General features: G+C 36.4%; 4 protein-coding genes across 5 annotated transcripts; 1 reads left to right on the forward strand and 3 right to left on the reverse strand.

The window, feature by feature from the left end:
• Nucleotides 1–556: 556 nt before the first annotated feature.
• On the forward strand, nucleotides 557–8,580 carry LOC115963721 (conserved oligomeric Golgi complex subunit 2). Of its 2 annotated transcripts, XM_031082855.1 has the most exons (13): nucleotides 557–1,171; nucleotides 1,627–1,833; nucleotides 3,568–3,904; nucleotides 4,368–4,529; nucleotides 4,734–4,833; nucleotides 4,929–5,144; nucleotides 5,233–5,341; nucleotides 5,722–5,922; nucleotides 6,175–6,279; nucleotides 7,657–7,782; nucleotides 7,885–8,019; nucleotides 8,150–8,297; nucleotides 8,414–8,580. In XM_031082855.1, the coding sequence occupies exons 1-12, from the start codon at nucleotides 710–712 to the stop codon at nucleotides 8,261–8,263; spliced, it is 2,274 nt and encodes a 757-aa protein (XP_030938715.1). In that variant the 5' UTR covers nucleotides 557–709; the 3' UTR covers nucleotides 8,264–8,297; nucleotides 8,414–8,580. The 2 variants fall into 2 exon arrangements, with proteins under 2 accessions (XP_030938715.1, XP_030938714.1); XM_031082854.1 differs by having other exon boundaries at nucleotides 8,150–8,580.
• Nucleotides 8,581–10,980: 2,400 nt separating this feature from the next.
• LOC115963079 (uridine kinase-like protein 1, chloroplastic) lies at nucleotides 10,981–17,108 on the reverse strand. Its single transcript, XM_031081967.1, has 14 exons — nucleotides 16,748–17,108; nucleotides 16,124–16,215; nucleotides 15,587–15,656; nucleotides 15,358–15,476; nucleotides 14,882–14,978; nucleotides 14,557–14,636; nucleotides 13,429–13,623; nucleotides 12,857–12,940; nucleotides 12,711–12,771; nucleotides 12,398–12,458; nucleotides 12,050–12,143; nucleotides 11,883–11,955; nucleotides 11,568–11,650; nucleotides 10,981–11,443 (listed from the first exon to the last, which is right to left on the reverse strand). Exons 1-14 carry the CDS (start codon nucleotides 16,989–16,991, stop codon nucleotides 11,294–11,296), a joined length of 1,503 nt encoding a protein of 500 aa, XP_030937827.1. The 5' UTR covers nucleotides 16,992–17,108; the 3' UTR covers nucleotides 10,981–11,293.
• Nucleotides 17,109–20,236: 3,128 nt separating this feature from the next.
• Nucleotides 20,237–24,320, reverse strand: LOC115964217. The gene is made up of 5 exons (XM_031083575.1): nucleotides 23,986–24,320; nucleotides 23,231–23,830; nucleotides 22,451–22,957; nucleotides 21,817–22,350; nucleotides 20,237–20,597 (listed from the first exon to the last, which is right to left on the reverse strand). The coding sequence occupies exons 1-5, from the start codon at nucleotides 24,318–24,320 to the stop codon at nucleotides 20,237–20,239; spliced, it is 2,337 nt and encodes a 778-aa protein (XP_030939435.1).
• A 1,455-nt stretch (nucleotides 24,321–25,775) lies between these two features.
• LOC115965694 (calcium-binding protein CML37-like) lies at nucleotides 25,776–26,761 on the reverse strand. Its single transcript, XM_031084983.1, has one exon. The coding sequence runs from the start codon at nucleotides 26,404–26,406 to the stop codon at nucleotides 25,984–25,986; it is 423 nt and encodes a 140-aa protein (XP_030940843.1). The 5' UTR covers nucleotides 26,407–26,761; the 3' UTR covers nucleotides 25,776–25,983.
• Between the last annotated feature and the right edge of the window lie 298 nt (nucleotides 26,762–27,059).

Below are 27,059 nucleotides of genomic sequence, written 5' to 3' on the forward strand. Positions count from 1 at the left end.
GTTCAATTAAAATTTGGAAGTTAAATTATGATATTATTACATCACCATGGCATTATTTTTTTTATTTTTTATTGTTGTATCATGAAATTCTAGAAGTTTTAATAGCTAATTGATATGTAAAACATAAATAATACAAGAAAAACACCTAAGGACCAACAGGTTTTTAAGTGACAATTTCACTATAATCTAATGACATTTCTTGGTTGCATGAATTAGAAGAATTTTTCCTCCAATGTATTTAGTTTTAGTAGAAAACCTCATAGGTTAAGTATAACTAATAATAATAGTATTCATGAAATCAATAGGTTATAAATAATTTCTTACAAAATTTATTAAATTGCGCCATGCATCGCGTGAAATATAGGCTAATTAGATATAATTTGCAGGAATTTTTAAGTTTAGGGATATTTTAGGCTTTTTATATTTGTTTTCTTCCCAATTAAATCTAGTCCGTCCAAACAAATGAATCTACGTCATATTCACGTGGGTCCCATGATATACACGGTTTGGATGGGATTTTCCAACGTTACGTCTTGTTTTTTTTACTTCTATATTTCTTCGTCTCCAATTAAAACATTTTGTATGGTATAATTCTCAGCTTCATTAATCTTCGAGAGAAACCCAATTTTCTCACGGTTTTTTCTCACCAACCAAACACAACAAACAAAATCAAAGAGACCAAAAAAGAAGAAGCAAAACCGGGATCCGAATGGCGGATCCGATTCCGGCACAAGCGCCACCGAGATCCGCGACGGACTTCTTCTCGGACCCGCTAGACTCTCACCCGCTCTGGTTCAAGCCCTCGCTCTTCCTCTCCCCGAACTTCGACTCCGAGTCCTACATTTCGGAGCTCCGCACCTTCGTCCCCTTCGACACACTCCGATCCGAGCTCGAGTCGCACCGCGCCGCGCTCAACCACGAGCTCATCGACCTCATCAACCGCGACTACGCCGACTTCGTCAACCTCAGCACCAAGCTCGTCGACGTCGACGCCTCCGTCGTGCGAATGCGCGCTCCGCTCCTCGAACTCCGCGAAAAGATCGAGCAGTACCGTGCCTCCGTCGATCGCTCGCTTGTTGCTCTCAAGAGCGGGTTGAAGCAGAGATCTGAAGCCGCGTCGGCGAAAGAGACCTTGCAGATTTTGCTCGATACCTTTCACGTTGTATCGAAGGTATGTATATACATCTCAGTCTCTGTGTGTGAGTGATTTTGTGTTTATTTGGATCGTATTTGAGAGAAATTGGCGTGAGATTTAGTTTTCAGATTTATACGTGTAAAATGCAGTGATTTAGGGTTAATATTTGTGAATTTTTGATTGAATTTCAGTCTCTGAGTGACTAGTTTATTAATGTATTTGTATCTGGATTTATGATTACCTAGATCACACGTTAATTTGATTCAATTGAAGCTTCATTGTGTAGAATTTTCAATTTTCAATGGAGTTGAATCTTCTTTTATAGTCTTATTTGGATTTTAGTTGGATGAAGAATATTAAGTTTGAAATTAGTGTGTGTTTTAATTGCATTGGGAAGGTTTAGATTTGATTGTAGCAGATCAAGGTTTGTACTGAGTTTGGTTGTGTATGAGTTTTAGTAACTTGGATACGATGTTGTCTAATAAGTGCAGGTCGAAAAACTAATAAAGGAACTACCAACTGTGCCTGCTGATTGGTCAAATGGGGATGTAAATGTGGCAGAGCGGAATTCTATGAGCAATGGGATTTCTGCACAGCATGTTGAGAATGGGATGAATTTGAGAGAGACTCAGAGTATGCTTTTGGAGAGAATTGCCAGTGAGATGAATCGGCTGAAGTTCTATATTGCTCACGCACAGGTCTATTTTCTGCTCTCCCTCACATTTAGATTTATTTTTGGTTACATATACATTTAAACATGAAAGGGAAAATTAGAATTAAGGTTGTGTCTTTTTATGAAGGAATCTTGGGGAAAGATGATGAGCCATTAAGACAACTAAGATTTACATGCTGGACCATGTATATAACCTTAAATGGAAATAAAATTGTAAAAAATATATTGTTGTGTTAAATACTCCAGCTTGATTATTCATTGTCTCACCAACTAGCTTTTATGACATTTATCTTGCTTTGTTGTTGCATACTTACCATTTCTGAGCTAAAACTAGAAAAGTAATTGAAGAACTTAGGCTCCTTTTATTTCTTAGAAAGACTGATGGTTATGAAAGGAAAATGGTAGAAATCTTACTGTTTCTTGAGCATTTTACATGTTTTTACTTTTCAACAAGCAAAGGACGATAGCAGGTTATGTCTACTGTCTGTGAGAGAGAGACCAGAGAGGAAGAGACAGGGAGGTGGGGGAAGAGGAGACTAGTGTGTGCGAGAGAGAGAGACCCAGGAGTGGGAAAGGGGGTTGGGGGGAGCTTAGTGTGTTTGTGTACACGTGTGCAGGCAGGCAGGAGGAGTGGAGTGAGGGCTTACCAGTTGAGGGGCTAGTGTATATATTAATTTGCTTACATTGATTTAAGATGGCCAAGAAGATGAGAAGTTGATAATTAGGGGTAGGTTCGATTCCCCATGTCTGCATATGCTTGACTAATTTACCTATTAATCGTTGCCTGTTAAGGTGCAGCCTAGTGATTGGAAGCTTGAGTAGAGTTTTAGATGCAAACATCCTGGGTTCGATCCCAACTAGGAGTTCCCCCAGACTACTTTATACATGTTTCTGGCAGGTGGGTTCGTGTATCCGTGGTTTACTCCCTAGGGATGGGTCCAAATGGCCTTGCCTTGGGAGGTTCCACGTCATCATAAAAAGAAAAAAAGAAAAAGAAAAAAATTGTATAATTAGTTGAAACATTATGAGTTCAAAAAACTTACAAAGATTTCCATTTAAGGTGGAATATGTATATGTGTTTTTCATGATTCTAGGAACGCTCAAGGAAGTATACAAGCTATGTGAAGTGTGTGAGCCAAGAAGGGTTGGTGTCTGTGGTGTTTGTGTATCTTGTGTTTTTGTGTTTGTGGGGTTTGTGTATTGTTGTGAGGTGTAAGATTGAAGAAAAAGGTCAAGAGAGCATGTTATCATTAGACTTATGACCAAAAGGGTTGAATGATAACTCAGTATTTATGTATTTTACATTTTTATATCGTATCCTTACTCTTATCGCCTCTTAGTGATAAAGATTTATATACTTAACAGAGAGAAAGGGGGGGGGGGGGTTCAAAGTGCTATTTTGTTAGATGTTAGATGAGCTGTTGGGATGCAAATGCTGGTTACAGCCTCAGTCTCTTTAAAAGGGATTGCATAGAATGAATTTCAGTTTTCTTGTAGGGGTTAAATTGTAAAACTTGGGCTGACATTTGAATAGACGTGCCAGCTATTTTTTTTTTTAAATGTGAGATCCTCGCTGTATCTAAATTCCCTTTTCTGCTACCATCCAATTGCATGTTTCTAATTGCAACTATAACATAAAAAGCAAAAAGCAAAATCCACTTACCTACATAATATAGTGAAACAGGACTGAGCTTGCAATTGCTCTATTGGGAACTCGTACATTCTGTGCTCATCTCGTTTCTATATTATGCCAGTACAGAACCTGCCTTTCATTGAAAACATGGAGAAGAGGATTCAGAGTGCTAGCCTATTATTAGATGCAAGCTTGGGACATTGTTTCACAGATGGGCTTGAGCACCGGGATGCAAATGCAATTTACAATTGTTTACGTGCTTATGCTGCTATTGATAACACTACGAGTGCAGAAGAAATTTTTCGTACAACTATTGTGGCTCCATTGATACAGAAAATTATTCCGCATGGGGCGTCAACGGTTGTTGCAGGGTCATCAATAGATGAACTCAAGAATGATTATCAGCAAATTAAACAATGTGTTGAGAAAGACTGTAAATTCTTACTGGAAATTTCTTCTGCAGGTATTGCCCTCTGCCTTCAGTGTATATATTGTATGCACAACAACTAACAAAGCTTATAGATGTTAGGCTGGCTACGAAAATTCTTCATCATCTGATGCTATTTAGACCTTAAGCTTTATTATTGGAAGTTCCATATCACAGCCTCAATCTGTGTTCCTCTGGTTTTTCTCTCCTTGAAATCACCAACTGGTGCAGCCATTGGTCTTAAATTTACAAAATAAAGATTTTTTTTAAAAAAATAAAAACCATCATTATTTTCCAAAAGCTATCTTTACTGGATAATAAATCCACTAACCTCTTTGAGAGGACAATCTCTACACCGTTGCAATCTCTGTATAATAGATTTAATATGAAAAAAAGTTTCATCTTATAGCATGTTAACTGGTTCTTTTTGTGCGTATGGATTTATGACTTATTGGTTATGAATGCTATTGACTGTTGTCATGCTTGTTGGGCTTTTCAGAAAACTCTGGTTTGCATGTGTTTGACTTCTTGGCCAATTCCATTTTAAAAGAGGTTCTCTCTGCACTCCAAAAGGGAAAACCAGGTGTTTTTTCTCCAGGAAGACCTCCAGAATTCTTGAAAAATTACAAATCAAGCCTAGATTTCTTGGCTCATCTAGAGGGTACTGATCAGCTCTCTCTCTCTCCCTACTCTTCCTATTCTTTCTTTTAATTGTGCCCTTAAAATTGTAAAAACTTGACAAAATTATTATGCAATCTATTAAGACATTTGTCAGGTGATCGTTTAAGCCTGTAATGTTACATGTATTATGCATATAAGAGCATTTGTTGTTCATTGTAGTTATAACATCAAATTGTCATGCAAGGCTACTGTCCATCCAGATCTGCTGTTGCTAAATTTCGAGCAGAAGCTGTATATGTTGAGTTCATGAAGCAATGGAGTGTTGGGGCTTATTACTCTTTGAGGTACTCACTGTAACTTCATTATGGTTTCTATTGTTATTAAATTGGTTATGTATTATTAATGGTGTGGGCTGCTTATATAACTACAATTACCTCAGACTTCAGGAAATAGCAGGGGATTTAAATTCTGCACTTACGACCACCAGTCTTGTCCCTATTCAGAATATAAATTCTGGTCAAAGAAATTCTCGTGAATTGACTTTGAAACAAAGTGTTACTCTTCTGGAGAGCCTGAGATCCTGCTGGAGAGAAGATGTTCTTGTCCTCTCTCATGCTGACAGATTTCTTAAATTATCTTTGCAGCTTCTTTCAAGGTCAGTTATCTTGGAAATTAAGAAGTTTCTTTGAGTCTATTCTGTTGATACATTAACAATTGACTGCCTATTTTTGAATGTATATTAGATACTCAAATTGGTTGTCATCTGGATTGGCTGCCCGGAAGAAGGGTAATGCAGTCTCCAGCTCTGGATGTGAATGGGCTGTTTCAGCTGTCCCAGAAGATTTTATTTATGTAAGTATTGTATCTTGATTTCACTACATATATATTATTCCTTTGTTATTTTTATATAAAATCAATACAGAACATGTTGGTCTGTGATTTGTGGTTCTTTGTTCTCAACCACAAGGTACCATGTCATATTCCTTTGTTTTTTTTTTTTTTTTTTTTTTTTTTTTTTTTTTTTTTTTTATTTTTTATTTTTACATATATAATCAATACGTTAAATGTTGGTTTGTGATTTGTGGCTCTTTGTTCTCAACCTGAGGTTCATGGACATATAGTGATTTGTTCATCAAGTGAAATTTTCTCGATAAAAAGAATAAAATATAAATTAAAATGCATGAGATGATCATGCTTTACTTGTGTATTGATAGAGGTTATTGGATATACAGATTATTCATGATTTAAATTGCCTGGCCTCGGAGGTTTGTGGTGATTACCTGGGACAAGTACTTCAAATTCTTTCTTCATGCTCTGCTGCTGTTCTAGATTCGGTAAAACTGAGTATTTTACATGGTGGAAAGTCATTGGAGGATTTAGTGCCTCTGGTTATTAACACAATAATAGAGGCACTGGTTGAGAAGTCTGTTGAGGTAAGCTATAATTTGTCAATGATATTGTCTGAAATAACCTTGGAAGGAGTTGGTGTGCTTATGTTTATTTGCTGCTTCAAATATTTTCTTGATTGTAATATGCAGTGATAGAACTAATCTGCTGGCTGATTGGCCCAGTGAATATCTGACGTTCTGAATTATTTTTGTTCATATATTTACTTATTTATTGTTTTATTAGTTCTGAATATTTGTTGTTCGTTCATAAGACTTCTTTCTCAAATATAAATGTAGGACTTGAGACAGCTGAAGGGAATAACCGCAACTTATAGGATGACAAATAAACCTCTTCCTGTCAGACATTCACCCTATGTGTCAGCAGTATTGCGACCCCTAAAGGTGTGTAATTCTCTTTGATTTATAGCTGTTGTGTTATCCTCTTATCCAAGCTAGATGTTTTCTGTGCAATGGGTTTGGGGTTTTACCCATTGTATTACCATGTCTGATTTTTTAATTCTGTTAAATCTTCTCTTTGATTTGTTTGTATTCATTTCAAGTGCAATGGGTTCACTACAGTAAACACCTTGTACTTTTCTACTCAATAAAACTTCTATTACCTATCAAAAAAAAAAAAAAAAAAAAAATCTGTGCTATCCGATTATCTACTGGTAGATTCCTTGATTGTGTCCTAAGAAAAAGTTGGATAGAAAAGGCCATATGATTTATTACCATATGTTTTCAAAGGCGAAAGGCAACCTTAAGGTGTCAAGGTCGCCTTTTGCCTTTGCATTGCCCGAGGTGTGAGGTGCCAAAAAGGGACTAGCTCGAGTGTAGTGAGTTGCCAAATTCTAAATGCAGTTATTATGTATATATAGAGTTTAAAATTTAAATCATCTTCATCTAATGCATTGGAATACTATAATCCTAGAGCTTAAATCATACAGGTTTTATAAATTCATCTAAGAAAGACTTTAGAATAAACTTATATAAAAAGGAGACAAAAAAAGAAGATAGAATCACTATAGTGCTGAGGATTATATAATTGAAATTAAGAAAAATATGTTTCCAAATTGATGAAAAAAAAAGAACAAAAAGAGAAAGGGGAGAGAGAGTAAAAGAAAGAACTGTGTGAGGCCTTTGGATGGGCCAAAGAAGACCTGTGTATGAAGTGGAAGGGGTTGGGATTCTGAGTCCAAAGCCTTTTTTTTTTTCTTAAATATTTTTTTAACTTTGACTTTTGCTTAGTTAGTGATGGCCAGCTAAGCCCCACTATCTTATCTTCTGTTTTAATTTCCTTTAGCGCCTAGAAAATTTCTCCAGTACATGCCTAGATGCTAAAAGTGAGCACATTGGGGAGCCTAATATACTGTATCTAAGTTTTCCCAATCATTTTTATCAATATTTTAAAATCTGGAATTTGGACACAAGGAAAAACTACACAACCTAAAAGAGAACAACTAAAAGTTCAGAATATGGCGTGACTTATGAAAAAAAAAAGTTCCAACAAATGATATGAGAATGCATACAAATATTTGGGGAGGCTCTTCATCTAGGTGTTAGAGTAACTAATCCCCAAGTCCTTTCTGAAAATATCCTTTTTTTTTTTTTTGGTTAATTTACAGACTGGACATTAATTAGTGCTATGGCTATATTTAAAAAAATCTATGGATGTATCACTTACGTATTTCTAGTTCTGTTGTCAGCTTCACATTTACACTAACATGGTGGATTACTTATGAGTTTTTATTTTTACATTGAACTACCAACTGCTCCCAGGTTCTTCTGGAAGGAGAGCGAGCTACAATATACTTGACAAGGGAAACTAGGAATGAACTACTGCTTGGTGCTGCAACTGAGATTACTGGTCGTTATTATGAATTAGCTGCTGATCTTGTCAGTGTGGTTAGTATCTAATTGCCAATTACATCGGTAAACCTTTCGGTCTCCTAGAATTTCCCTTGCCTTGAAATATTATCCGTATAAAATTTATGCTATCTTGACCAGGCGAGGAAAACAGAGTCTTCACTTCAGAGAATACGACAAGGGGCTCAAAGACGAGCTGGAGCAAGCTCAGATGTGTCGGATAATAATGTGTCTGACACGGGCAAGATTTGTATGCAATTGTTCCTTGATATTCAGGTAAAAATCAACTGTATGACCGTACTTAATCTCTCTCCATTTGTGTGCACGGATCATGAGTTGTTGGGTAGCAAACCATGGACTATGTGGGATGACTTATACAAGTTTCGTTTGTAAATATTTTCATCAGGAGTATGGTCGCAACCTTGCTGCCCTAGGGGTTGAAGCAGCCACTATTCCAGCATTCTGTTCCTTGTGGCAGTGTGTAGCCCCTCCAGATAGGCAGAGCGTGATCAGCTTGTAGATTTTCACCACTTTGCGCTGAGTGGCTTGTAGATGTAATTTTTTTTTTTTTTTTCTTTCTGGTCATAATTTCATTTTAAGGTTTTTTTTTTGGGAACTTCATCTATTGTTTGATTTATTGTAATAATTGGTTCTTGGACATTCTTTGCAGTGTTCTTACAAATTAGAGAGGCTAAAGAACTTAAAATGGAGGCGAAATTTTTGTACTATCAACTTATAGACAAAATTACTACTCTTTATCAGTTTTTCCCCCTTCTAAAGTAGAGTTGTCAGCTTAATTATTAGACGCTGGACTAGTGCGAAGAGATTTGTGGCTAATGGTGTTGTTTGATTCATTATAGGATTTGAATCTCTCTACTCGCTTAAAAGAAAAGGAGTGAAAGAGTACAAAATCTTGATTTGAAACTCTATTCTTGCAAGAGAAAAAAGAAGTTACTTTTACCATCATAGTGCAGGTGAGCGAGAAAGGAGATTTGGGTAGGGTTAATTACAATACTCTTAGGTTGGGCGTTGCTTTTTGGTTCTAAACCCTAGATTGTATCAACTTATATTAGGGGTGCTAGCAAGTTGGTTGGACCCAAGTCGGTTGGACCCAAGTTTGGGGTCAAATTGCCACTTGACCCAATACTTTAGGTGGAAAACTCTCCCATTTTGCTGCCAACTGATGAATCAAGTGAAATCGATTGCACTCCACTTTTGAGTAATAGTAGGGTGTTATATTTTGGAGGGGGTGGGGTTAAATAAAGATTTTAGTTTGCTAAAAATTCAGAACATAACAGAGCAACAAAAACTAGCTGTCCAAATAAGTTAGGGTTAACCTGTTAATGATAGCGTACAAAGATGGCTGGGTGTGTCATCCCCAATTAATCATTATTATACAAATGGAGATGGCTCATACCTTATTGATGATGGTGGACAAAACTATAGCTCAACGGTGGAGAGAGAGATGAAGAGTTTTTTTTGTTGGGGGGGGGGGGGGGGAGTGTATGGCGATGGCTTTGCATAGCTATGGCCATGTATGGCAAGAAACTGCATGTGGTGGTGGTTGCACGACTTAGCAGAGGGTCGGAGACATAGGAGAGATGGAGAAAACTTTGAAAGTTTAAAACCAACAACATTAAAGAATGAGAGACTCATGGATTACGAATAAGATGTAATCCCCCATATCCAAGAGCAGGAGAAAACTTCTTAAAACCAAGAAAATTACATAATGAGACACTCATGGATTGGGAATAAGACGTAAATCAAGATTCTGGGATTGTTGATGTTGAGCAGTCCTAATTTATATAATCAGGGCCAGCCGTAGGTCTCGCCCCTTAGGCTATGACCTAGGGCGCCTAATAGTAAAAGGCCCTAAATGTGTGGAGAACAAGTGATTTAAAAAATAAAAAAAATTTAAACATGTAAGTTGTATATATTTTTTCCTCAATTTTTAAGAAGGCCAAAATAATTTTAGATAAATAGAAATCTGATGAAAATTAATCATCTTAAAAAGTAAGAATAATGGATTTTAAATAAAACAACTTATAATGTAGAACATTAACTAAAAATACTATTTATGTAATATTTAAAAGGGTCCTCAAAATGCACTGAGCTAGTCCTTTAATATAATCTCTTTACTTCTCTTTTTAGAGCTTCTTCCCATCATTATGTATAACTCCTTAGCATTGTTGTTTATTTTAGGGGAATTTAATGGCAGTCCTATAGGGAGGAAACGGTGGGCGTATCTTTTTTTTTTTTTTTGGTCAGAAGGAATACAAAAAAGAAAAACTAAGGACTAACACTCAACTCAGGACAGCGCCTGGACGCACTGGCCCCAGACATATCTGCCTCAACAAAACCAATCATATCCTCAGGGGGACTCTCAAAAACAAGGAAACTCTGGTCTTGAACCGACCCCTTCCTAGCCATGAAGTCTGCACAACCATTAGCTTCGCGGTAACAATGCTTTATCCGAACTTGAGGGATTTCATAGATCAGCTTCCTGCAGTCCTCAAGGAGAGAAGAAAAGGATCTATTCGAATACTGGGGGTTCCTTAACATATCCACAACAGCCTTTGCATCCAGCTCAATCTCCACCATAGCCAGATTTTTGCCCACACAAAGCATAAGCCCATCCCGAATAGCCTACAGCTCAGCCATTAGACTCGAAGCTGTGCCAATTTTCCTGGAAAACCCCACAATCCATCTGCCAGTCCAGTCCCGAATGACACCACCTCCACCAGCCAGTCCTGGGTTACCCAAAGACGACCCGTCTGTGTTTAACTTCATCCATCCCTCTTCAGGTTTATCCCATTGAATTTGCTTAATCACTGTCTAGGGCTTCCTTTTCTTTGAGTAGGCACAAAAGAAAAACTCCACAGAGTTGCTCATGATATCTTCTGCAATATGAGGATTTTGTGCCTTATTGTTGAAAACATATTGATTCCGGCTTTTCCAGATAATCCACACAGCAAAGGAGAAAATAATTTTCCAAGGAGGTTGGTTTTCATCTGTGGGCGTATACATGATATTATCATTCATGGGGGGCTGAAACATACAGCCCTACAACAATAAAAAAAGTTTTTGTTCCAAGGCAGAAACTTCTTTACCTATTTAGCTGAGGAAACCATTAAGGGTTGATAGCTATATTATACAAGAGGAAAACATGAGACATACAAACCTACCTATGATTATCATTAGTCCAAAAGAAAGTCCAATACTTTTTCCTATTGAATCTTTCCTTCAAATTATATCTTCCATCACTCATCTTTCCTCATGTTTCAACCAACATAGTACTACACAATCCAAACAAGATATTATAGTAAGAAAAGAATATTAGATAAAGTGGAAAAAGGTAAAATAGAAAATGGCTTTCCTCATTGTTTTCCCAAAACTTATTTCCTGTAGATAAGTATACCACATTTGATTTGAGTGGTATGCATATCTGACATGACAACATAACAGCTTCTGCTATGCAAATAAATTACTATGAGCTTCAGTTCTTGTAAATCGTAATGGTATATTTTTCAATCCATCTTCAATGGTCAAATTAAAAATCATCAGTACCAAAGTAGCGATCGCCAAACTCTCCCATCCCTGGTATGACACGGAATTGATCATTTAGTCCAGCATCAATCTCTGAAGTTACAATTTTCAGAAATGGAAACTGTTTACATACACGATGAATCCCCTCAGGAGCCTGGAATTAGTGTCATAAAACAAATGCAAAATCACACATTTTAAGCATGGAAATTGAGGAAAGTTGGTTACAAAGAAAAAAAAAAGAAAAGACAAATATGTAATTAGCATTTAAGCTAACTCACAGATATGAGGTTGAGGAATATAATTCGAGACTCTGGAACTCCCTTTCGTGTAAGGAGTTCAATTGCTTGGCTCGCAGAATTACCTGCAAGGAAGCAAACAAGGCTGTCTCATACTTATCCACATAAATGCATCACTCACAAGGGGAAAAGAACTAGCTGGTAGTGGTACTGGTATGCTTTTAGTTTCCTTGGATCCATGGATGAATGTTGGTTCTTAAACTTAGGACTTAATTTTAGACAATAAACAGTTAGAATAGTTTTCTATAGATGATAAATGGAATAATATAAATGCATGTAAACAGTAACAAAGGTCACCTGTTGCGAGAACTGGATCCATGAGGAGGACATGCCGTTCTGAAATATCTTTTGGAAGCTTCTCATATATAAGCTAGATGTAAGAGGAAGGAGAGGAATTATATAGGGGGAACTCCATTTCACCTTGAAGAATAAAAACCAATACACATTTCAAATATATGTGACACCTGTTTTTTATTATCACCGGTACGATGGATGAGGATTTTTCCTATCTTGATTCCTTTGCAGCATGCACGCAGTGCATTCTCCATACTTTCCCCACTAAAATATAAACAATTAAGAAAACTAGTTACATATTGCTACTTTTATGGAATATTTGGACTGAAGAAAACATAAATTCTTGGATCAAACAAAGATATGTTCTACCCTGATCCAATATCAAAGAGCCGCAGGAAGCTCCTAAAGTTAAAAGAATTTATATAACCAAATCTTAAAATACAAACAGAAAGAAATTCAAGATTGAAACTTAATTTAATCTGTGGTTAAAAGTAAACAGCACTAGATTATAAGTGCACCTTCGAATAACAGAAACACCACATAATTTCTTGCAAAAGTCAACTCCGGTATACACTGATCCTGGAATAGGACAACATACTGTAAGTGATTTGCAGCAGAGTTTGATATGGCAGTATCAAGTACCAATCAGATAATAAGGATTGCAGTTTTTCCATTGACAGGCCCAGCTTGTGCCAGGCAGGGTGCAAACTCACATGACTTGAATTATAAACATACATACACACACATACATACATATATATATATATATTTGTATCCATAATATGAAAATTTCGTTGTACTTTTTTTTGCTCCCCTCGCTCTCAAACACACCTGTAGGAGTGATTACTTGCTTCTCTGTAAAAGGCAAGTAGCCAAGACCATGTTCCACTACCTGAAAAATTTATGGTTTTTAGTGTATGTTAGACACAAATGGATATACAAATTGAAGGTCCTCAGAATAAACAGTCTCTACATACCAGACGTATTAAACGATCTGAATAAAAAACAAAATCATGCTTTGTTATTTCCTTGTCACGAATCAGAGTGTGCATGCCTCTTATCTGTAAAACCAATCCTAACATTATATAAAACACAAAGGAAAAATATAATGAAGCTTAATTTGAGAAAATTCAAGCACACTATGCATGTGGACTCTATCCCAGGTAATCATTGTTCCAATCTTCCTGTCTCAGAACATTTTATATCTCTTAATGCAGCTGATTAGAATTATGATCGTTAGAATTAATATTCACACCTCCTAAAGTTATCAGACTACTACCACTCAGAGGTTGCATCCAGTTTAACTCAGACCAAGGTATGACCATATTAGGTGGTTACTGCAGTGCACAAAAGACTGGCTACTGCGTGGAGCACTCCTGATATCTTTTATGTTAATTAGTTTGTGTCAAATTGTGGTTTACTGATCAAATAAAAAAGTTTGTGTCAATTTGTAGTTTCAGTTTTGTTGGTTTTGTCCAGTATGAATAATGTTCTGTAAAAAATTTACCCTATTTGGTGACAGAAAGAAGAAAAGGATGATGATAAATACCTGGAATGTAGACTGAATAACATTCAAATTGGGATATATCTTGCAGAGGTTATGCTGACCAAGCTTTGTGCGGATATGTTGCACAATTAAATCAATTGCAACATGATTGTCGCCACCCCGGGGTATGATGACATCAGCATATTTCTTTGATGGAAGAATGAAACCATCAAAAGCAGGCTTGACAAACTTTGAATACTGCACAATTGATGGAACACTAAGAAACTAATTTTTCCAAGCAAATGATTGATCTCATTCAAAATCAAAATCCAAACCCAGAAGATTAAACTTAGAAAAACTTTTATCACCCACAATTGCAGAATGCAATGCCACAAGCAAGATAACAGTAGCTAGATGCATCCTTGAACACTACAGCTCATTAATGAAAAACACTGTAACTAAGCTTTCAGAAAACTTTTGCCACTTTTGGTCCTTCCAAAATTGTATTAAAAGCAGAATATTTTGATTCCCATAGCTCAATTCCAACCCAGTTAAACCTAAAGTAAATTGAAAACATGACTGTTTGCATAGTTTGATTCCTATTACCTTGTTTTGAAGTAACTAAATTGTTGCTCTTATATGGATATGTATATGTCATACAGCAAGCAAAATTGCAAATAGGAGAAAACTGGTTTCACAATAAGTTATATAATTGATCATTTCCCGGCCTATGCAAGTGCCAATTAGTCCTATCATAACCAATAGCCTGTGTATCCTTTTTCACATTTCTATTTTCACAGAGGAGCATGTAAAGATAAAACTTAAATAAATAAAAATAATATAAAAGCTTTAGGAGTTGCATTTTTCGTTTCATAATTAAAAAAAAAAAGAGATGCATCATCTTCAACATTCAAGCTTTGTCTTAATTTATGCTGCATGATCACGACCATTTGTGCAGTTCATCGGGCTCCAAACCTTCAGAAATGCATATGATGCTGTTTCTGGTTGTAGGACCTGCATGACACTTATCATACATGGCCTAACTACATTACATTCTTTCATTTATTTAAACACCTGGTCAAGCCTCTCAGATGTTTTCTCGAGAAACCATCCCAGCCCTGATATTTCTCAATACGCTCAGTTCAATAAGTTGTATCAATTTAAATTTATAAAAGGAAAAATGATTCTTGCCTGTTCAAGAACAGAGTGTACATCTCTTCCTCTGTCAACTGTGTCACGCTTTATTCTTCGGGCAAGCCTTACATCAGCATCTAGATAACAATGTAAGGCCAGTAAGATAGCTGATGAGAGGAAAACAAATTTGCACTTTGACAGTGCTTTGAATAGAAAAGTTAACAGCACAGAACTTGCTGCCAGATATCACCTAAATGGTAACAAAGTTACAAGTCTGTATAGCAATATGCTCAGTTCCAAGACAATAGTTATATCATGGACACCAGGACAGATTACCAGCAGTCAAAGCTTCAGAAGTTTAACAAGATAAAAGGAAAGAAACCTGCATCAACGAAAATCTTCATATTCATCAAGTTGCGGACACGTTGATCATGAAAAACCAATATTCCTTCCAATATGATTACATCAGATGCATTGACCTGCCAAGATGTGACCAAACAAAAGAAAATGATAGTTAATTAGTTGGCCAATAGTGCAGACCATTGAATTGATTTAGATTTTTTTGGATCAGTAAGAATTAAATAAAAGATGAAAATAGAGATTCGCAATATACAGGAAGTATACTACTAAAAAGATAGCATTAGATAAAAGGAAAAAAGAACAAAGTATAGCAGGTATGCTTGCGAAATCCACAGCAATATGTGTCACCCATTACATTATCAGTTCCACTTTTCATTTTTTCTAACTGCATTAGCTTGTTACAAAAGCCATTGCCTCAAATATTTGAGCAAATTCTAACAAGAGTATAAACCTATATCAACTGGGACTACAATAGTTTTCATAAGACAAAAGAACTACCTGTCGAAAACGGTCAGAGAATCGCTGATGATTCTTAAAATCATATATTGGAACTTGAACAGACTGACCAGATTTGAGCTTGCCAATACACTCTAAAAGTTGTTCTGTGTCAAATGCATCTATAAAGAAACCAGATATATTTTAATAGAATGACAAATTTGTAACTAATAGAAGGTACATTCAACAATTATTCGAAGCCTGCATTTCTCTTAATCCATGATTAACTTACCAGGGTGATCAAAATTATACTCGTGTACATGTTTTGATTCTTCCTCTGTTAAACCACGGTAGAATGAGTCCTACGAAATTCATCACAAAATTTATTAAGAAACTAAAAGAATATACTCTTTTCAAAATACTAACAAAGAGCATAATCCCATCCAAGAGGGTACGAAGATGAAAACTTTCATAGAGCCATTAAAGCAAAATTAGGCAATTTCATGAGATTCAAAACTCTGTGACACAACACAAAATATAGCAAAATTTTACCTGCTGTTCTTATGTTACTATGATTCACTGATTTATAACATGTGGAATACATTATAGGCAATAAGATTTCAATTCTATTAACCTTCTTTGCTAAGTTACCTTCAATACAATACTCTCATCTATAAAATTCAAAAACTCATTTCTTTATAGTGTCACTTTTTAACAAGTAACAAATACAATCTTTAAAAATTCATGAAGGTAAAACTACAAAGTGATTACTCAAGCAATGAGTAATGAATAATCAAAGGAGTTCAGAAGAAAAATACAAAATATGCACCTGATTGACTAGCACAACCCTATGATCATGGAGTTGTTGAATCATCATGTCACACACTGTAGTCTTGCCTGATGCTGTACCTCCCGAGACCCCTGAAATTTCCAGATGTATACATATTATATATATTTTCTTAGTATCACATCCATGCCTGGTGAGTCTTAAACCTACTATCTTAACCATCATGTATTATTTAAGTTGGAGCTCATTTGCAAATAAAAATTGAGAAAAAAAAAATACTAAAACTACTAAAAATAAAAAAAGGGTGTCACATGAAATTTAAGAACTATAATAAAATTTGTAATACCTTTAATGATAAATTATCAAAATTACAAAAATTACATTGTGTTTTCACGTAGCATAAATTGCATTAATCACTATGTAGAAAATATTAGTATTCAAAAGTTAAAGCTATGTTCTTCACAATTTTCCAATCCAATAAAAAATTATAAAGTCAAAACCGGAAAACGACAAACCAAAAAAAAAAAACAAAACAAGGAAGTACGTAGATTTGAGTTTGTGTTCTCCGAGGTTGTTTGGTCGGTCCTAAAACTAAACGTAAATGACAGAATAAAATTATTAGCATTATATAGTATTCGTAGTATAATAACAATATACATATATTACCAATGACGAAGGGCTGTTTGGGAGGATTGATAGGGTCACCGGGGGATCCAGGGGAGGAGCACGAACCGCCGTCGGAAGAAGGTGGTGACGTGGTGGTGGGGCCGAGAATAAGGCCATCGGAACGCAAACCGGAGAGGTGTGGACCGGAGGAGAAGGCAGTAGTCACTATTTCGTATTCCATTGCAACATTATTATTGTTATTATTATCATTCGTTTGTGGAGACGCCGTCGTTTCCTCCTCCATCTCTCTCTCTCTCTCTACGATGATGTTTGCTGCATGAGTTAGCACTATTTAGTTATAGTAACAAAGATTCACACACTAATAGGGTTTGGTTGTGGACTAGCTTTTTCAGGCTTTGATTCTTTCCTTTCTTAATTTGTTCCATAAAAAGATGATATTGTGATCCCCCAGCTAAATTATATGTTAATTAACTCAAATTTATTTATTTTATTGTCTTAATATTTTCTTATATAAAAAAAAAAAAAATAGACAACTTTTTTTTTTACTTATGCTAATGATTGATAAATTGTAATTTTTAGTTAAAATTATATTGGGCCAGTTTGGTATTTTGAGAGTTTAAAAGAGCGTTTTTAAAATTCCAAAACTTTATTTTACAACCATAAAACTTCATAGCCTTTTTTTTTACAAAGGTTCATTTTTAACTCAAAACACCGTTTCCGATTTAAGTTAATTAGGTAGATTAATTTTTAGTTATAAAAAATAAATAAATAACTAATAATTAAATTAATAAAATTTTATTACGAAATATATTGTGTGTCTCGCAATAAATTAAATAATAATGTGATACTGACAAGCTTATTTACAAATGAATATATTATTCTTTCACATTAGGTACCCATTACATTGTGGTTCATGTGACGAACAATTTATCACATGATTTATTATTTTAGCTCATGTGATTAAAGCACACATGAATGCTCATTTAAACAAATTTTATATGTGCATGTATGCGTATATATTATATTCAAATAGAAATTATTTTGAGAATGGCTTATTTGTTAAATAAACCAAAATGGACAATTTATATTTTTCAAATTGCTTTGTATTATTCATAAACAACTCGGCTTACTGCCCATGCCTACTATATTATGATTGCCTCCCTTACCCTTACCCACTTGCTAAAGAAACAATAATCTAGGGACAATTTTGTACAACATGATGTAATTGGTGTATCGGTAGTTGATTCATATGAAAATGATGTTGCATAGTCACAATTTACCACCTAAAACAAATTGTGAAATTGATTGTGAAAAAAGTTTACATCCTTAATTAAAAATAATAATAGTTGTATGGTTGAAATTATTCTTTCTTTCTTTGCTTCTTTTTTTTTTTTTTTTTTTAATTTTTAAATTTTTTTTTTTATAAGTAATAAAGTAGGAGTAAATGTTGTGTAGTAATGGAGCGTTGCTCCCTCCGCTCACACGAGGAGCGGCCATGTGAAAAGAGTGACAATACTGCCAAATTATCCAATAAATTCCCACAAAGAATAATTTAGTGCATGCCACAACCGCGTAAGCTGTAAGCGAATCACTTTCTAAGTCTATGGTTGTCAATTCATGATCATGTGGCTTAAACATATAAGAAGGAAGATCTTAGGTGTTAAACATTGATTTGTTTTCACTTTTCAGTTTGTGCCACTGAAATTCATGAGGCTTTTTAACCCTTTTAAGGGTACAAAGCTCTGATTCATATTATGCTTCTTTTTGACACTTCCACAGGCCTCGCCTACGCATCATTCCAAGTTGCAACTCCTAAATTTCAATAATAAAAAAATGTAGAACTATTGCAAATTCTATTATAAAAAAATTATAAATTAATGTGTTAAGAATATGAGTTGTGTTAACTTAAATAATATAATATAAATAATTGTTCGAATGATTTTTTTTGTGATTAATGACACATTAGCTTGTAATGATTATTTTATAAAAATTAATTTGTAGTATCCTTAACATCACTCAATTCTAACTAAATTTAAAAAACATTACAAATTTTACTATATAGCCTTTACAAATGTACTTCAAACATTTATTTAATATGACACATTTTTGAAATGATTTTGTGTTTTAAAAAAAAAAAAATTATTTTTATGATTAGGTCACTAGATTGATGGTGTGGCATAATTTTAGCCTTTTAGTATAAATAAAAAGTAAATATTTAAAGAACTCTACATGGTAGAGTAACCTAGAAATTATAGAGGATTTTGGTTCTACCACAAAATTTGTTTCATAGAGCTTACAAACTATTGTGCCAATAATCACCAAAAAACAGTTTAAACATTCATTTATTTAGTGGTTAGGATTCAGGAATCACGTTCATTGCCACTTCAGTTTGCAAGCTTTATATAATAAAATTTGTAGCAATTTTAGAAATCTCCCTTTTGAAATTTATTAATCACATTTATTGACATATCATTTTGTAAATATTATATAAGAAAATTTGTAAATTTTTTAGCATTTTTTTTAACAATAAGTCAAAATTATATAAGTTTTCATGTACAATAAATTTCATAATTTTTAAAAATTATTGAAGAAGTAGGTTGTGATTTATTTATTTTTTTTTTTTTGAGAAAAAAAGTAGGTTGTGATTGATATATAATAAAATAAATGTTAGTACCAATGATCCTATAGTAAAAGTAATAATATCACTTCAAAATTTCAAATGTTGTAAAAAGAGTTGTAAATTTTTTTGTGTTCGTTGTGTTGTTAAAATTCGAATATCCATTTGTCCCACACCAAATATGCTTCTTTTTACATTTTCTTTTTCCAGGGGAATGAGTAAAAATAAATGAAAAATTAAAGAAAAAAAGGGAAAAAGTTATATTAAAAAGGGATAAAAGTTCCTTCATGTTTATAAGGAAAAGAATGAAAATTGCTGCGTCGTATTTGGGAGTATTATTATAGTTTTAGACAAGTTGAAATTTTAAAGCTATGCATACTATTAATCTATGAAATTGTACTTTGTCCTGCATTATTTCTATCTTGATGTGCTCAAGGGAAGAAGTTTTTAGAAGGTAGAAAAGTTCCTTCTCTCCTTTTTTGTTTTTGTTTTTGTTTTTTGTTTGTCTTTTATTCTCTCTTGGGACATCATAATATATGATTTTTTTTAATAAAAAGTTTATGATCATAATTTTAATAGCTTTTAACTTATTCTATGGTCTATACCTAAAGGTCAATATCTTCTTTTTATTTATTAATTTTATTTAAATTTATATGAAATATAGCAATTTTCGAATTTATTTATTTTTCATTTATAAGATATTATTTCGAAATTATTTATTTTTCATTTATAAGATAATATTAAAATGATGTCCCTTTAAACGTTTTTTTTTTTTGGTAAACCAAGGATATATCATAGATTAAACATGAGCATCAACAACACTAGAACAGAGTCTAGGACGTTGAACGCCCCTCAAGCCATCATACAAAAGCTTAGCGATAGCAGGGGGTGGGGGGGCGTGGGAACAAAAACTAAGGACATATCTGAGGAAACGATCCCATTTTTGCCAAAGCATCAGCACAAAAATTTGCTTCCCTGGAATAGTGAGATAATTTAGCTTGAGACAACCGCAGCAACAATTCCTTGCAATCATCAACAAGACCAGACAAGTCTCCATAAGAGTTGACATTGCAAGCAACTAAGGAAATTGCTGCGGAAGCATCAAGTTCTATTTCCACAGCATGACAGTCCCTTTCAACGCACAGACTCAGCCCTTCCCTCAAGGCCAACAGCTCCGCGGCAATGCTTGAGTTTGCACAGGTGGACTTAACAAAACTCACAATCCAATGGCCCTTACTGTCTCTAAGAAGACCACCACACCCCGCGAGCCCACTGGAATTGCAAACCGAGCCATCAGTGTTCAATTTTAGCTAGCCCTCAGCTGGTTTCAACCATTGGACCTGTTTCACTAGTTTATTATTCCCCGAGCTTGGATCCACAACATAATACATAAATTCTCTCGTCATCATTTCCACAACCTTCACCAAACTTGGATTTGAGGGCTTCTGTTTGAAAGCCCTACTATTTCGTTGGAGCCACAAATTCCATACCCCAAATAAGAAGAAACTACACCAGTCATAATCTTTGCTAGGTGATTTTATGGATCCAAAAGCATTCTTTTTAATCCATGACACAAGATCTTCCGAAAAGGATTGTCTGAGGTTAAAAGGGCAGGCCGAACCCTCCCAGAAAGCTTTAGCTATTGGGCAATCCCTTAGAACATGGACAATGCTCTCCTCAGGATCATGGCAACTTTCACAGCCCCCCAGTCCAGCAATACCTCTGTGAGCGAGGATGGATTTAATAGGTAAGCTCAGGTGTAAACATTTCCAAAGGAAGTATTGAATCTTGGGCAAGGTTGGAAGTTTCCATATCCATTTACCATGGAAGTCCGGGGCCTTTAGATTTTCGTCAATTGGCAATAAGTATGCGTTTTTTGGGTCAAACTCCCCATTTAAGTTTGAAATCCAGCTCCTATGGTCTTCCTTTGCAGCAAATCTACTAAGGGGGTGGCCATTACTGCCTTAATGATGGGGTTGGGAAAAACAAAGGAAAAGTTTGCAAGATCCCATCCATTGCACGTGATCACATCCTCAATACAAACCTCACTTTCACCGCGGTTCAAAGGCCCTTCAATGAGGGATCCCATAGTGCCAATATTCAGCCACTTATCATTCCAGAAGCTTAGCGGGCTGTTGCACCCCACAATCCAGTTGGAGCCCTTCAAACAGATATCTCTTCCTTTACTAACAGCATTCCAAGTTCTAGTATGAGCCTTATTGATTGTTGCAGACCTTGACTTGTATTTTTTCCTCAGCACACATCAACCCAGCCACCAATTTTGGAATTCTCCATTCGCTAACATAGCTTGGCCGCTAGAGATAAATTTCTCCCTCTAGCTTCCTAAATTCCCAATCCCTCACGACGCTTCGGTTTAGTGATTTTTTCCCAGTAGACCATATGCATTTTTTTCTTTTCTTCCATTGAACGCCACACAAAATTACGATTGACCTTGTCAAGATTATTAAGGATTCAGGTAGGGAGGATGCACCCCTGCATCACATAAGCAGGGATGGTTGAAAGAACAGATTGGGCAATCACTACCCTTCCTGCCATTGATAATAGGCTAGCTTTCCAGCCTTGTAGCTTGTTTTGCACCCTTTCCACCACAAAATTAAAATCTTGAGATGATGAGCCCGGATGCTTTATCGGGAAGCCCAAGTACTTGCCAAGATTTGGGGTCGAGTGAATGCCAAGCACCTCACTCAACTCCTTCCTCGTTTCTAGACTAGTGTTAGGAGAGAAATAGACTTTAGACTTATTCAAACTAACTTTCTGACCCGATAATTCACAGAAGGTATCCAAAGTCTCTCTTACACTAATGCAATTCTTCAAATCAGCTTTTACAAACAGAATAAGGTCATCGGCGCAGAAGAGATGGGAAAAGGCAAGCCCACCCCTTGAAGCACAAACCGGATCCCATAACTTCTCCCCACATCTCCAACATGAGGAACGCAAGCACTTCCATACACATGATGAACAAGTAGGGGGAGAGGGGGTCTCATTGTCTAATACCCCTTGAAGGCTAAAAAGGCTCAAGTTGCCCACCATTGAGAAGAATAGAGATTGAGGAGCTTGACACACAGCTCAAGATAAGTTTAATAAGAGTAGGGGGCAGCTTATACAGCTCAAGAACATCCCTAATAAAGTGCCACTCAAGTCTATCATAAGTTTTCTCCAAGTCGATTTTAATGGCCATAAACCCTGTCTTCCCCTTTTTGAGGGTCATTGTATGGATGAGCTCTTGGGGGATGAGCTCTTGGGCGATGATCATATTGTCCAACCCTAACCTTCCCAGAACAAAGGCGGTTTGGAGGGACGAAATAAGTTTGGGCAACAAAGGTCGAAATCTCTTGACTATAATCTTAGTGACCACTTTGTACACTGTGTTACAAAGGCTTATCGGTCTAAAAGAAGCCAGACAGTCTGCCCTTGGATGCTTAGGGATGAGAGTAATAAGGGTCTCATTTAGATAGGGGGGGATGGTGGAATTTTGGAACACCTTGAGCACTTCATTCACCATTGAGTTACCTACTTGCTGCCAGTATGCTTGGAAAAACCTCGCATGAATCCCATCAGGCCCTGGGGCTTTAAGGGGCTTAAGGCTCCACAACCCCTCCTTCACTTCCAATCTGGTCACGTTATCACATAAGGTACTCACATCTTTAGTTCTGAGAAAGCTAGGCCAACTGCTCAAATTCCACCCCATCCTTGGGACACTAGAAACACTGGAAGAAAAGAGCTTGATAAATTTGCTTCTAATCAGATTAGCAACTTCATTATCGCCCTAAATCCAGTTTCCTAGGCTATCTTTAAGGCAAACAATTCTATTCCTTCTTCTCTGTATCAAGGCCGAAGTATGGAAGAATCTTGTGTTCCTGTCTCCTTGTATGAGCCAGTTATACCTGGATTTTACAGACCAGAATTCCTCCTCATATTGAAGTACTTCAAAATACTCCTGTCTAAGTTGGCATTCCAGATTTAGGAGATATTCATTTTGCCTATCAGCAATACTTGTTTGGATTCCTCTAAGTCTAGCCTCGATTCTCTTCTTCCTATGAAAGATGTCTCCAAAAACTTCTCTGTTCCAAATCTTAACATTAGCTATGAACTTCTCAACATTTAGCTTAAGGGGATCATTTTCAATCCACGAGTTTGTTACAACACATGGAAAGAGAGGGTGTGACATCCACATGGGCTGGAAATGAAAGGGCCTACTCAAGTTAGAAGGCCCGTGATCCTCCAACTTAAGCAAAACAGGGCAGTGGTCCGAGTGAGTGCGGGCGAAATGGTGTATTGCTGCTTCCAGATACATACCTCTCCACTTAGAGTTAGTAAATCCCCTGTCCAACCTCTCCTGAATAAAATGACCCACCTCCCTTTTGTTATCCCATGTGAAACGAGGCCCTTGAAAGCCCAGGTCCACCATATCACAAGAATCCAAGCAATCCTTAAACATTTGAACCCGTCTAGAATTTAGAGGATTCCCTCCCAACTTGTCACTACTGGATAACAGCTCATTGAAATCACCTAACATAAGCTAGGGTAATTCATGCATGGGGGCAATAGTAGCTAAATTGTTCCACAACAATTTCCTTTCTTCTAGTCTAAGGCTAGCATAAATAAATGACAGTAACCAGGAAGAATTAAAAGCATGTACCTTGACAACACGTGAATTTCCTGTTCTGTTTTTGCTAATTGTGTAATCTCAACAACATCGGACTTCCACAGCACCCAAATACCACCCGAGTATCCAATGCTGTCAGCGTGTATGGCCCCATCAAAAGGAAGCCTATCCATGATATCCTTTTCCCTCTCTTCACCAACACATGTTTCTGTAACAATCACAATTGAGGGAGAGTGGGTATCAATCAAATTCTTCAGAGCAACATGAAAACAGGGGTTTAAAGCCCCCCTACAATTCCACAGAATAATATTCATTGGGACAGATTGGGGGAAAGCTAGAGCTCCTTCATGCAGATTCTGAGCATCCATCTTGCTCAGAAATCTCCATCCCAACTCCTTAAGAGACCTTCTGGAGGATTCCACTCCCGGTGCAATGAGCACCATATGCTCTAGGACTCCCAACTATGTCTCCCTTGATGTGATCAGTAAGTTGAACCCCACCAAGGTTGCTTCGACTTGAATAAGATCCTTGGAAATTCCGTTTCCGCAACACCTCATTGCCCCTATCTTGGATATCCAAGTTTTCCTTACCACGTCCTCCTCCTCCTGTTCCAATTCTTTCAAGCGTAGATCCAGAGATTTTGGCGATAGCGCTCTCCACCCGAACACCTGTGCTTCCTCCTTTGTCGGAATTTCTGATGGAAATATCCACCAGGGGTGAGCCTAGTCCATCCACGCCGGGTCTAAGAGTGGAAGCCACCCCATCTTTTTGCTTTCTGGCATTAAAGGAAAGATGTGTTGCCATGCTTTCATCTCGTCCAGATCGAACCATCCCCAAATCATGGTGGGACTTGCTTTTATCTGAGCCAGCATACTTGGAGACAGCACCATGATCCTTCCTTTTTGAAAAATTGCCCATTCTTGCTTGATCAAGCCGTCTTGATCTGCCATTTCCCTTAACACCACTCATCGAGACCTGTGATGTGGACAAGCCCAAAGCACTCCTACCGTCAGCGCCAGGCACAACAACTTGACTGGGTGAGCTCACGGTTTTGGGGAAAACCTCAGCACCAAAAGAAAAAATAGAGGGGCTGGCAGATTGAGAGGGTGCATCGTGATTAGACTGATGCTTTTTCCTATCTTTAGCTGAGAGAGAACTGGACGAAACCCTCTGTCCTACCTCTTTAGCCCCATCCACAGGCCTAGTCCTTACACTATAGGGTGGCCTATCATGTGCCATGTGGACCTTTTTTGTTGAATCCTCAGACTTACGAAAATACCCTTTGCCTGGGCCCACGCCCACTCCATGGATTGGATTTCGAGACCCCCCAGCCTTTGCTCTTGCTTTTTTCCTCCTAACAAGCAACTAGGGGTCATACGTCTCCTTCCCATCACCTATCAAATCATCCATCACCTTTCTCGCCTCTCGGGTATCGTCCCAAGCCTCTTCGAAACTATCAGCACTTTTAGTAGCAGATCTAGCACCCCCAGGCACCGTCGGTGCTTGTTCCTTTTCCGTGATAGTGTATGGACACCCTTCACGTCGGTGCCCCACTCGGCCACAGGAAAAACACAAGGTGTTAATGCCTTCATAAAGCACTTCTTGTACAACCCCTTCAAGAGAGAGTAAGTATAGCATATGTTAAAGGTGTAAATGAAGAGAGCGTACCTTATACATTTATATATTACATTTTTCTTCTCATAGTACGTGCGTCCTACATAATTACAAGACCATACACTGGAAGAGGGATAATGTGTCATAACATTTAATAAATGTTAACGGAAGAAATACCACCCATTTTATAATAATAAATTCTTTTTACACTTTATACTATGAAGTAATACTAGTAAAGAATAATTAACACTAATAAAATTCAGTTGAAAACAACATTGCAACTGTATATTTTAGAAACTGGTGAATTGAAAGAAATATTGATACACACATTAAAAATCTAATCATCACTCAGGGGATGCCTAAAATGATTGACACACATTAAAAATCTAATCATCACACAGGGGATGTCTAAAATGATTACAGCATCATAATTCTAAATTCTTCAAAACTAAGCACACCATCTCCATTCAAATCAAACTGATTGATCATCACTCTGCACTCTTCAATCGACTTTGAGTCACCCAATCTGCTGAGCATTCTTTTCAAACTCTTGGGTGTAATAAAGCCACAACCTTCCATATCATACATTGCAAAAGCCTCTCTCAAATCCTTTATCTTCTCTTCCTCTTCTCCTCCTTCCATTAGCCCAATAAAATCTTCTAAACCCAAGAAACCATCTCCATCAGAATCCAATGCCTCCATTGCGACCTCAATCTCTTTTGAAAATAGGTCTCCACCCATAAGACTCAAGCCATGTCTCAAGTCGGAGGCTGATACTTTCCCATCACCATCTTCATCAAAGTAATGGAAAACTTGCTCAAGGTCTTCAGATTTCCTCATGATAAAATTGTTGTGAGAAATGGAATCAAGTTCTAGCAAGCTTGTTTGCTAACTTGAATTGCACTACAACATTGTTGTTACACATACTTATATACACTTTTGAGGCTGAACCATCTATGATCATGGGAAGAACTTGCTGTGAGTTTTCGAAACATGTGAGGAAATATTCAAAATGAAGAAAAAATCAAAAGGAGGAATCCAAAGGCTATTAGGTCATGTATTGCTATCATGAGAATAGTGTCCAAGGAATAGACGAGGAAACAAAGCCAAAATCAAGTATTTGCCGGTCAACAAGGCAAAGACTTGAATTTTTTATATACTATCATATGAAACACAACTTGGTCTACTGAAACATGATTTGTTACATTACCTTTCTTTTTTATTTTTTGGTGTGTCTTTCATTCTTACTCATTCTTTATGGTCAATGAATGAGTCTTTGGATATGAGCAATTATTTTCTCTTTGCTACTGACCAATTCTTTCTAGTCAATGAATGAGTCTTCTGAGCAATTATTTTATCTATGCTCTTGACCATTGACCAATACCACGCATTCTATATATTGAGCTCTTAACTTGTCTCATATTCAAGAAAAAGTCCGCCCTGTATTGTTTTTATCCTTTTTTTTTTTTTAATGAATATATTTTATCACTTAA

This window comes from Quercus lobata, chromosome 10 (assembly GCF_001633185.2).
Source record: "Quercus lobata isolate SW786 chromosome 10, ValleyOak3.0 Primary Assembly, whole genome shotgun sequence".
Classification (NCBI taxonomy): Eukaryota; Viridiplantae; Streptophyta; class Magnoliopsida; order Fagales; family Fagaceae; genus Quercus; species Quercus lobata.